We start from the raw sequence: 12,316 nt of genomic DNA on the forward strand, positions 1-12,316 counted from the left end.
TAATTGTTTAAATTTGATGCTCACATAAAGAATAGTACATATTCAGAGTTCTATCCCTGATTGCTCATGCAAAACACGTCTTTAAGGTAATTGTGGACAATTAGTTCACTCAGATAAGACACCATGCCACCACCCCTAACGAAGATTCCATGAAACAAATTTTTTGAATATTTTAAAGGAGTGTGTGAGCACATTATGGAGATGAAGGACATTTTTGCTCATCTGAAACCTCTTAAAGTTCAGATTTTTGAGTCATTTTTAATTCATTTGATACTCAACTCTCTTCCTAAGGAACATTGGCCTTTCAAAATCTCTTAACAACACACAAGGAGAATTGGTCAATTAACGAATTTTTAACGTTGTGTGTTCAAGATGAAGAGAGAATAAAACATGAGAAATTTGAAAGTGCATATTTTGTTTCTCATGCTAAGAGAAGTACTAATAAAGACAAACGCGTCAAGATTGTATAGAATAAAGAGACTATGCCCATAAAGCATCATGAAAGCTGATGAAAGGTTTTTTGTACATAAAGGTTGGGCATGAAATGAAAGTAATCTCATATCTTGTGTATGACATAGATCGTATTTTATTGATGCTCCAACGAATACTTGGTAAATTGACTCTGGTTTTACGATCTATATTGTCAATATCATGTCGGACTTTTTGGACCTCACGAAGCAAAAAAGAAAATGAGCTTGACATCTATTCCGGAGATCAGATGCGGTCTCAACTTTGAAGACTTTTAGATTAATTTTATAAACTACTTTTGTGCTGGATTTAAACAATATTTTCAATGTTCCATCATTTTCTAGAAATTTAAGTTTTGATTTAAAACTAATGGTAAATTTTATATAAATAACCATATTTTAATATTTTGAGAAATCAATTTTGGGTTGGTGGTGGAACTCTTGATGGATTATATAAAACTAGGTTCCCACCGCGTCCTACGGACGCGGTAGATCCCTTTTGGCTGCGCCGTCGTGTTAAGAATATTGTAACAATTGAATAGTCATTTTACATTTAGAGAAGAGAGAATTACATTTAAAAAAGAAAAATAATATTTCATTGAAGCCTGAACTATAAAATAGATGTGAGAGATTGTTTTTTCTTACAGTGAAAAGATATCTGTCTGGCAAGAGTCCTATTTATATATTTTTCGAAGTAGTTAATTGGGAAGTTTTTTATAAAAAAAACGATCAAGAATGTGGAAGAGAGATTTTCTCCCCACTAATTTCTCATCCTCCCACGTTTTTCTACTCAATAGGAAAAAAAAGAGAGAAATATATGGGTAGTAGTTACTCTAACTAATTTTAGTTGATTTACATAGATACCCTTCTTTTTGTAGTCTATTTACGTTAAAAAAAAAATTATATCATCCGTCGGATGTGTTCCCAACCAAATCTCTAAAATAAAATGGACGGTCAGACTTATCTCCTGAATAACCGACTAACCTGTTTTAATATAATAGATTGACCTAGCCCTCCATCAAGCATAATTATTTGAATATGCATTAAGATGTTGGTATTAAGCGTAATAGGATCAATGAAAATTCTTCTACTTTATAGCACATGAGATATAAGGTCATATTTTCATTAGGCATATAAAGAGATTAGTAAATGAAAGAGCTTTAAAGACTCTTAGTTTTATTGATTTTGGTACTGATGTGGATTGCTTAAAGGAAAAGCAAACAACAAACAAGACCTTTAAGAGCGCCACCTCATTTAACTTTAGAAATTAAATCAATAGAAAAAAAAATTTAACTACTTTTTCCTATTAGATTTAGGATTGACACGTTTATCCCATAGAGTTAGTTTAGAGATCTCCATTGGAGACACAAAATTTAGAGTGTCTCTAATTTGACAGGGAAGAAATAAAACCTTAACTGACACTTTACAATAGGATTGTAAGAGTTTTTCTTGAGGGCCCCATTGAAGATGCTCTAATTTGTCATAATAATCGTCTGACATGTTAAATCTAAATTAGACACAATTACTGTTTTTGTATACTAGATTCATGAATCGATTACTGGTTGATTATGTCGTTAGATTTGCTTGTATTGATTCAGTAACAATAATGGCGTCATAGATCAGAAAACATTTGTTTCAATCTTTGTGAGGGCATTACTGAATACTCCACTGATCGAACAAGGGAATGGAGGAGGGAGAGTACGATGTTTGTAGGCCGTGTTTGTAGGTCTTATTGTAACATGTTTGTCTAGATATAGACGGACCCATATTTTTCCACCAGTACGCGCACATCGTGTCATTACTCCTCTTCTTGCTTCTATGTGTCTAGATGTTATGCAGAACATCTTTAATTTGGTTTGTATGTCTTAAGTATGCCCTTCATTCAAGTAACTTTTTCTTCGTCAATTTGCCCAATGCCCGAACTCTCGACTGGATGAGGGAACACCAAAGGCCTCCACACTTCCTTCGGTCCCTTGTATAGCTAGAGAGGGAGGACATGGTTATATTACGTTGTCAAAGATTTGAAACAGTTTCTAGTGTTGTTAAAGAGTTGAGCAATAAAAACAAGAAAAATGAAAACCAAGACCTAATATGGTAGTTTTGTCCGTGAAGAGGAATTTGTGTCATTATGAAAAAAAAAATATATATATATATATAGGCCGCGGCTTTGGGGAATAAAGAATAATCTCTAAGGAATAAATTCTTTAGGGAATCCATGTTTTTCTGTACATTCTCGGAGGAATATTTTATTTTAGTCCAAAAACTGACTTGATATAACATTATCCCCTAATCTTCATATTCTTTATTAACTTCATACCACCACCATTCCGACCACCACCATTCCGACTACCATTGTCATCTCTTCTCGTTCCTCTCTTCTCCTTTCTAACTCACAACTATCTCCACGTCGTTCTCACTCTAGATCTTTCTCTCTTTCATTGTAGATCACTCTCATTATTTCTCTCGTTGTAAATATTTTTGTCTCTTTCGCAGTTTCTCTCTCCCACTATCTCGGTCTGTATAGATCTATCCGTGAAAATCACAGAGTTCGTCGCCACGAAACGTTTTGTGGCCACGTAACATTTTGTAGCCACGAAATGTTTTGTGGCCACGTAACGTTTTGTAGCCACGAAACGTTTTGTAGCCACGAAATGGTCTTGACCACAAAACACTTTGCGGACACGAAATGTTTCGTGGTCACGAAATTTTCGAGGAGGGTCCCACGAGAAACCCTCCTCGATGTCAAGTTCCGACGAAGGGAACACTTCCCGTTGTCGGGACGACGTCTGTGAAAGGGGAAGAGAAAAAAATGAGAGATCGATTGAGAAACAGTGAGAGATTGAGAGACAAATAGTGAGAGATCGAGAGACATAGATATGGAGAATAATAGAGAGAGATAGTAAGAGATAGACAATGAAGAATCGAGAGAGACCAAGAGAAGAAGAGGGAAGGAATAAGAGAATAAGAGAGAGATAGAGAGGGATATATATATATATATATATATATATATATATATATATAGAGAGAGAGAGAGAGAGAGAGAGAAAGAGAGAGAGGGATGGAGAGAGAAGATGAAGATTAAGGAGCAATGTTTGATCAAGTCAACTTCTGGACTAAAAACAAAATATACCCATGAGTCAATATTTATTGACTAAATTTTTATTCCCTAGAGAATTTTCTTTATTCCCCAAAGCCGCGGCCTATATATATTTTGTTCACCTGCTTTTCTCACCAAAATCTTTAGATGAAACTACCATTACCTCAAAATATCTTTTCCGTACGACCAATCTATCCTCGGGATAAATTTGATTAAAAATCTAATACTCCAATGGAGTAAAGGGTATTGCAGTAAAAAGTCCACCTAATATAATCCCTGACAGAAGGACTATTCGTAAATTTTAGCAAATAATAGGTCCTTATCCTCACTTTTCTCACTTATATAACTACTTTTAACTCCCATTTTTGCAGCTCTTGCTGTCTTGTAAAAGTTAAAGAATTCATTCTCTCTCTCTCTCTCTCTCTCTTCAGCTTCTTTGTCTTTGTTAGAGAGAGAAAGAGGTTCAGTGCATCTACAACCGCCTCAATCAATTCCTTTAACCAAAACCCTAGAACTGTTTCCCAATTTTGTTTCTCCAACTATCAATCTTTGTTTCCTTTACTCTTTAGGTAAATTTGAACAGAGCAATTCATAATTTATTTCTCCAATTCACTTCTTTGAGTCGTGAAAATGTATTCTTTGCTGTGATTTTAGGGTTTCTGTTCTTTAAATCTTCAATCAAAATAAACACTCTGCATTTAATCTTTCTTAGGTTATTCAAATTAGTAGTTATGGCTATTCGAATGACAATCCCTTACTCCGGCTACCTTGCTTCTTCCGCCGGAAGTAAGAGTGGAAGTTGCCGGTTTTTTCAGGAATTACTTGGAAAAACTCGAGCTCTGTTACCCAATCAAAATTCTTCTGATAATGTTAAATTCAAAGCTAGAAGTCTATCAAACACACCTGCGACTTCAATGGATATTGGTTCATTAGATTTGCAGTCTCGTGTTCTTGTTAGAATGATGAAATCATCTGGTTCTGCCTCAGCCATGGGGGTTTCTTCTTCATCTTCCTTAATAGAATTTTTCCAAACAAAAAAATGGTTTCCATCTAATGAATTAGGTCAGAATTGTATTAGTAATGATGTTGATAAAGGTGGTACATTAACTACAATTCCTTCTGATACTAATAAAGATATGGATTCTTCCATGAGAATTTCGAAAAAATTTGATGAGAAGTTAGTGGTGAAAAATAGATGGTTTTCAAGATTAACAAGTTTTTGGGAAGAAGAAGCTAAGACTGCTTTTACAGCTTTGACAGTTAACTTATTGTTTCGTTCTTGCTTGGCTGAGCCTAGATCAATTCCATCACTTTCTATGTATCCAACACTTGATATTGGGGACAGAATTTTAGCAGAGAAGGTAACAAAATTGTCACTCTAATAATTGTTTCTTGGAATCTTCATAATGTGGTTATTTCGTAGGATCTTCACCGCCATATACGAGTTTTTCTTATGTTTCAACAATGAAGTTGCGAGAACAGTCCCACATGGGAGAATGTGTATCTAGCAACCAAGAATATAAGGTCTAGGTCCTCTCCACTCATATCCAATTGGTTTTGTGTTGGATGACCACAAACTTAACATGTTATCAGAGCTAGGCCCACACGTGATAGGCTTGCAGAAAAGCCACACGTGCTCCATGTCACCCGAAAGAAAAAAAAAAACACGCTCAAAGAACCCCACACGTGGTGTGAGAGTAAAAGGATGTTTGTGTTAGTCCCACATTGGTCGTGGGATGGGGTGGTGTCCTTAGTTTATAAGTGTGAGGTAAAGTCTCACCTTTTGAGCTAGCTTTTCGCGCGAATGAGGCCCAACACCACTTAGGGTAAGTAATGCCCAAGACCACACCCACAAATGGTGTCAGAGTTCTAGTTACCAACGTCTTCCACATCCCGTTGTAGAGGGGGGAGATAGTCTTCTAACTCTAGGTCCTAACGTGTGAAGGGAAAGAACTTTGGAGTTTTAGTTTATAAGTTTGAGGGGAAAGCCTCACATTTTGAGCTAGCTTTCGGAATAAGAGAGGCCCAAGACTACACCCGTAAAGGACATTACTAATTATTTTTGGGTTTATGCTTTTAATTTTGTGACTTTTTCTTTTGGATAGTTTTAATTAAGATATAAAAGTGTAACTAATGTACAGACTTCTAGGTAATTTTAGTGACTTGATATAATGTTGCTAATAGAGACTTCCTAGATCTTCCTACATTTTCATTTTGCAACTTATGTCTATTCAACAACATTGGAGAGATTTAAGTTTCATATATTTGAAGCTAATATTTTAGTTCTGACTCAATTTACTTACAGGTTTCATATATCTTCAGAAAGCCAGAAATTGCTGATATAGTGATTTTAAGGCCCCTCCGATCCTGCAGGTAAATATACGAAGCTTTAAAGGAAGCAATTTTTGTTCACGTGATCTGATAATATTGTTAGTTATATAACCGTTTTTACTTTCCGCAGGAAAAGGGTTTCACTTCTTGTGATGTATTCATCAAGAGAATTGTAGCTTTGGAAGGAGACTCTGTTGAAGTAAGGGCTTGCTTCGAACTTCTAAGTACCACTTTAATTCTTGGTTGTTACCTTGTTTTTGGTAACGTCTTACCGTGAGCTTACTATATCTCACTTGTTTTTTTGTAATAGGTTCACAATGGAAGGCTTTTAGTAAATGGAGCCGTTCAAGATGAGGATTTCATTTTAGAGCCACATACTTATGAAATGGATCAAATGGTATTACTCTTTCTGTCGTTTATATTAGTTCCCTCAGCGATTTTTGGTTCTGGTATGTGTGAATCGTGTTTATTTGTACTAACTGTTGCTGGCTTCCTGATTTTTGTGCAGCTTGTACCTGAAGGATATGTGTTCGTGTTGGGTGACAACAGGAATAACAGCTTTGACTCCCATAACTGGTACACTATTTAACCTTCTATTAAGTATGAATGACTTCGAAGTTTAAGTTTATCATGAGGATTATAAGTTCCAGTTAAAACCAATGTCTGTTTTTCGACAAAATTGGCCACATCACTATATTCTTTATCGACTGAGAGAACTTCAACGGCTATGTAGTTGCTAGTGGCATGTGTTAGTAACTCAACGGGTAGACTGTGTCAGCTCGTGTGTTTGGTTGAGTGGCTCTAGAGTCTGAAGCCCAATTACTCAGGTCTATGGTCCTATCTGAGTGTTAGGTTGAGTGACAGTCTGACTGAAGCTCAACTACATCAGTGGTCCGGTCCAAGTGTTGAGGTAAGTGACTCCCCAGTCTGAATTCCAACTAGATCTATGCTCGTGTTTGAGTGTTCGGGCGTCTGACTCCCGAGATTGACGCCCAACTACTTAGGTCTATGGTCGACTGGGTTCTACTAGTACTATTAGGGCATTCACTTCGCAATAATGTTAACTGACTCAAGAACATATTTATTTTCAGGGGTCCACTACCTACCAAAAATATTCTAGGCAGATCAGTCCTTCGTTACTGGCCGCCTGCTAGAATTTCAAATATTGTATATGAAGCAGCGGCACGCGAAAACATCAACACAGTTTCTTGACCCCCTTCACCAACTCTGTTTCTGGGAGTTCAAGTGATTCCAAGTTTATAAAGAATGAAAATAGAAAATTTAGACTTGTTCCTTCTTTCCTTTTGTGTCCTATTTGTTGTAAATTCTGTTCTATAATGTATTTAAGTTCATCACTATGAGAATCCCAAAATTTATAGATCATGAATGGGTTCCCAGTAGTCTCCAATGTAATAAAAATTCTTGGATTTTTGGTTGCTTTGGTCTGCAACCAATCATATTTCTGCTTCTGATATTTTTTTACTACGAAAATTTCGTTGAAGTTTTCATGGTGTGAAGCCTAAAATGAAATATGGGAAGGTTGCTCAAGACTTATCAGTCTGATTCCAAATCATCTGATCGGCAAATCAAATAATTTCAAGGAAATACGAACTCAAACATTGAGCAAACCAATACAGAGTATAATAGATTAATGAAACAAGGAACAAATTTAAATTTCTCGAACTTTAGCTACAAAAACATGGTTACTCCAAATTCTGAAAATAATAACATATGTTTCTCCAATTTAGGCTAGCCAGCCTCTGAAACAATTCTATCGATCTTATAATTATCCTGCGGTGACACCCTTGTGAGTAGAAATCAATAGCGAGATACAGAGAGAACACTAATTATGTCGTCCGATTGCCTTGCCACAACGCAGAGCATTTGAAGGAATGTCATATTCGTTCGCTAGGTTCTGTGTATTAGTCCAGATCCTGAGATAAAACTGTTGACCTAGGTATTGTCTTTCCCAATTCGCCGATCTCATATTCCACATACCTTGATTATCCAAAGACACCAATATAGACGACCAAGAATTCGGGAACACCTACATTTTGTGACATACGAAAAAAAAAGATACTATTAGAACGAAACTTCCATATACTGCAGCATTCAAGTCTAAGATAACTACGCCCCGTGCTCTCAAGCACCTTAGACATCCAGACGAGACTCATATCTCTCATAGTCTCATTTGTAAATCGAATACCAAACCTCTATAACACTTCATATGAGAGATGTACTCTTAGTTACCTGAACAGTGTGTCTAGTGAGAGTATCAACTAGATTATAGCTTTTCCTTGAAGCTGGAGTCCATTTACCACTACCATACCTACACCATCAAAAAATCAATATCAGTTTCCTAGCCTGTTTGTTTTAATCTTATACCAGAATAATTTGAAAAGTTCTACATACCCAGTAGCCCAGAAATCATATCCATCAAGATGCCAAGACTGAATTTCGTTTTCATTGTTTTGGAAAACAATTTCAATAAATTCATGGAGGGAAGATGGCATGACAGAAGTAGCAATGGATGCAGCATTGTCACTAGGTTGGCTTTGAAGGGTATTTGTGGTGAAGACTCCGGGGATATTGAAATAATCGGCAAGCTTCAATGGGGTGTCAGTGTTTACATATGAAACTCTATTAACAGCATAACGTAACTTTCCATTTATCAGAGGCGACGAGTTTTCCAAGATAATCGTTCTTGAGGTTGTTATACTTCCGTAGTGGAATGAGCCTTGTGGGTTCGGTCTTGCTGCATTTGCTGTCAAGTTCCATCTGAGGTCAACGGGAAAAAAAATGAGAATAGTAGTAGTAAAATCTAAGCATCAAGGACCATTATGCATCGAAAATGAACAAAACAATCTAAGCAAGGCTATCTCCAACGGCTTCCATCAAGTGCTGGTTGGAACTGATTCAAAAAGCATTATTTCGAATCATTTTTTATAGGAAGTCCAACAGAGCCAAAAATCACTTTGAAGGGCCAAAAACCGAGATTGTCGAAGTTCTCAAGTCCTTCCAAATGAGGACTTCAAGAAGTTTTTTTTTTCTAAGTAAAAGCCAAAATACCTATTATCGTTATTCTAGTTGATGATTTTTTAAGAGAAAATGTCATTTTGCACTGAAAACATTACATAAATGTAACAACAATCCAACTACTTTACGTAAGGACAAAAATAACAAGAGAGGAAGTGATAACCCATGTTTACCACCGAGCAATAATTTAGGTCAAGAAATACAATTCTCAACCACGTCCCGACTACCGTCACACAAACTAGTAACTTAGTATTAGAGCTTTAGCAAGTTAACTATCGAACACTTGAACAAATGACAAGAAAAGTAAGTGAAATATGTGGACATGGAAAATGAAGAACTACCTGAAGGTTCTTGCTTGATCCATGGACCATTGTACTTGGTTCGGGGGAGCACTAGGTAAAGGCCCAGAAGCGACGGCTTTTGAATTAGTATAGTGTAAAACTGCAGTTCGGGTAAGAACGGCATTTGTGAAACGTGTAGAAGCAACGATGAAGTAATCTTTGGGTGGCTGGTCAAAGGTAACAAGAACAGAAAGAGACTGGCCAACATGTATGTCAAGAGATTCATAAACAGTTTGCACGGTATGAGATCCTTCACATTCAACTAGCTTCATCTTATGACCTTGAATCCTGAAATTGATCGAGGTTTTCAATCCAATATTTGAGACCCTGAACATGTAGGTTTTTCCTGAAACAAAATGATTGATTCCAACTCATTTACCAAAAGAACAAATACCACATAACAACGAAGGATACTCAGATTTTTCACTAAGAAAGTCTGAATAGTTAAGACTAGAGTTGGTGGAGTTACCTTGGTCGCCATTGAAGGTAGATCCTGCTTGACCATTAATTAGAAGACCGTCCGGGAGGGGAAGAGATTTCCCGGAGTCCAGTAATCCTTGTAAAACCTGTGAATAACGGAAGAAGGCAATATTTTATTAAAAAATCCGAAGAAAAAGAATAACAAATGAAAATAAAACTATCTGGACTGCAGCAACCCTTGGGGTTACAAAGTAGTGAGAACTAGTTTGTAACACGAAAGGTGCTCGAAAAGCAATAAGACATGAATACTTTGAATAACGATAGGACCCTGTCCATAAATAGGCACTCTTGGGGTTACAAAGTAGTGAGAACTAGTTTGTAACACGAAAGGTGCTCGAAGGCAATATTTTATTAAAAAATCCGAAGAAAAAGAATAACAAATGAAAATAAAACTATCTGGACTGCAGCAACCCATGGGGTTACAAAGTAGTGAGAACTAGTTTGTAACACGAAAGGTGCTCGAAAAGCAATAAGACATGAATACTTTGAATAACGATAGGACCCTGTCCATAAATAGGCACTCTGAGTAACTTCGGCAACCCAATAAAAAAAGACTAAAATCGGACAGAGTCACTTCTGTACATTGGACCTGTCGCACCTATACAGAAACAGCACAGAGGCTTAAAGTTCCTTTAGGATATGGTTTACCCAGTTGAACTACCACGACTCTAGAACCCTCGTCCAAGACGATCTCAAGCAATAATATATATGCTACTTATAACTGTACGTACAAACACTTTGTAGGCAAAAGTTGTTAGATTCTGAAGGCTAATTACCTTATGGTTAGTCTTATACCAATCGCCGATAAGTAAGGTGAATTCTGCAGTAGGAATAGGATATGGGATAGGAATCCGTGGTCTCGAGTGGACGTTAATAGCTCCGAAACCACCTGCAGCTTTATGCATTTGTGTTGAGGGGAAATATGTGAAAGTTCCAATTTGATCTTTGGGTTGGAACTTATATGTGTAGTTTGAGTTTGGAGGAATTGGACAATTTGTACCCAATACTCCATCTTGCCATGAATTCTTCCTTTGCTTAATCCCATTCCTATTTTAAACAACATATTTAAGTTTTTAATTTCATAGATATGATCAAGACCCTTTTCATTATACATGATTAACTAACTATTGTGAAGGGATTTGATTGAAATCTAGAGAGAGAGAGAGAGACTAACCAAGTTAAGAGGAAAGGCTGATCAAGCTTGTTAATGACATTAAGTATAATGTTGTCATTGGTCACAACATCAAGTTTAGGACCAGGAAATTGTCCATTGATGAGAATACCCTTCAAACAACAAGAAGCTCAAAATCAATACTCATATATTCAAAACTAGAGAGAGAGAGAGAGAGAGAGAAAGAGAGTTTTAGAGAGAGAAAGAACCTGTTGAGGAACACCAAGAGGAGATATTGTTCCATAAGTTACAGTCCATGTAAAGAATATATAAGGATCTTCAGCTTTCACTAGATTAACACTCAAACAAACCAAAACCCCACAAATCAAACCTAATATGATTGAATCTTTCATCTTCTTCCTCCCCAAAATTTCCCTCAAAATTTGGGATTTCAACTCAGATCAATAATAGAACAAATGATTCCTAAAAAAAGAATCAATTTTTGATGAATTGATCAAACAAAAACAGAAATAAGAACCAACCCAAATCCAAATAATTGATATAAATGGGAATTCAACCAAAACCCTAACTTGAAATTTGATAAATCTTTGTTGCTAAAGTTTATAAAGTTATAGAGTGAAGTGGATCAGAGTAGTGATCATCTTTATCCTTATATACAGGTAACGCGGGAAAATAGAAATGATTTAGTTAATTAGTTGCGTAATCTTTAATTAACAGTCACTTTAAATCATCATTAATTAGGATAATTTAAGGCCATTAGATTTGAGAAGCTTAGATCCAGCGGTTAGAATATTGTCCTTCTAATTCAATTTGTTCACTGGAATCTAACGTGGGTAAAATTAACTTCAAATAAGGCCAATTAGATATCGTTGTTTATAAACCCACGTTAATTCCCTGCCAATTCATAATTAGTTATGATTTTAGAGAGAGAGTTTGCGGGTAAAGCAAACGCGGTTTCATCTTTAAAGTCATAATACTAAAAGTACTTTAAATCTACGGCTAGTATGAAATTATAGTTATTGTAGAAGTGGGGCCATCATTAGTAGGTCACATACAGGTACATGGGATCAATAAAATTAGGGTTTTTTTGGTCTGTTATGTGATATTCGGTGGAGAAGACGCGTTTATATGAATGAATGAAATGAATTCTAACCAAGAGACAGCTAATTGATGAGAGATGATAGAATTGCAGATACGACAGGAAAAAGATCATTAATATAGGAACCGAATGGGCTCAACTACTCTTCTTTTTTGTTCTTTTCTTTTGAACATTTTTTTTCTTTTTTATGTAAAAGAAAACATTTTTTTCTTTAATACTTTTATGTGTAACTTTATTTTGTTATGATTTATTTTAGTAGGAGGCAGAATCTCCAGACGTTTATGTCTACAATAAATTAGGGAACCTATGAGAAAAATAAAAAAAATTTAGAGA

The 12,316-nt window shown here is 36.0% G+C and overlaps 1 protein-coding gene and 1 pseudogene across 2 annotated transcripts; one reads left to right on the forward strand and one right to left on the reverse strand.

Annotated features, from left to right (window-relative positions):
* The first annotated feature begins 4,149 nt into the window (after positions 1-4,149).
* LOC147551628 (thylakoidal processing peptidase 1, chloroplastic-like) lies at positions 4,150-7,352 on the forward strand (annotated as a pseudogene). The gene is made up of 6 exons (XR_015236984.1): positions 4,150-4,925; positions 5,870-5,937; positions 6,026-6,094; positions 6,206-6,292; positions 6,404-6,471; positions 6,987-7,352. The product of XR_015236984.1 is annotated as a thylakoidal processing peptidase 1, chloroplastic-like (transcript).
* A 162-nt stretch (positions 7,353-7,514) lies between these two features.
* LOC147551629 (L-ascorbate oxidase homolog) lies at positions 7,515-12,146 on the reverse strand. The gene is made up of 8 exons (XM_086666320.1): positions 11,133-12,146; positions 10,927-11,036; positions 10,529-10,799; positions 9,742-9,838; positions 9,273-9,618; positions 8,308-8,673; positions 8,146-8,224; positions 7,515-7,942 (listed from the first exon to the last, which is right to left on the reverse strand). Exons 1-8 carry the CDS (start codon positions 11,274-11,276, stop codon positions 7,739-7,741), a joined length of 1,617 nt encoding a protein of 538 aa, XP_086522446.1. The 5' UTR covers positions 11,277-12,146; the 3' UTR covers positions 7,515-7,738.
* Positions 12,147-12,316: the final 170 nt, after the last annotated feature.

This window comes from Eschscholzia californica, unplaced genomic scaffold (genome assembly GCF_041429995.1).
Source record: "Eschscholzia californica isolate CP2 unplaced genomic scaffold, dmEscCali1.0.p SCAF_3, whole genome shotgun sequence".
NCBI classification, from domain to species: domain Eukaryota; kingdom Viridiplantae; phylum Streptophyta; class Magnoliopsida; order Ranunculales; family Papaveraceae; genus Eschscholzia; species Eschscholzia californica.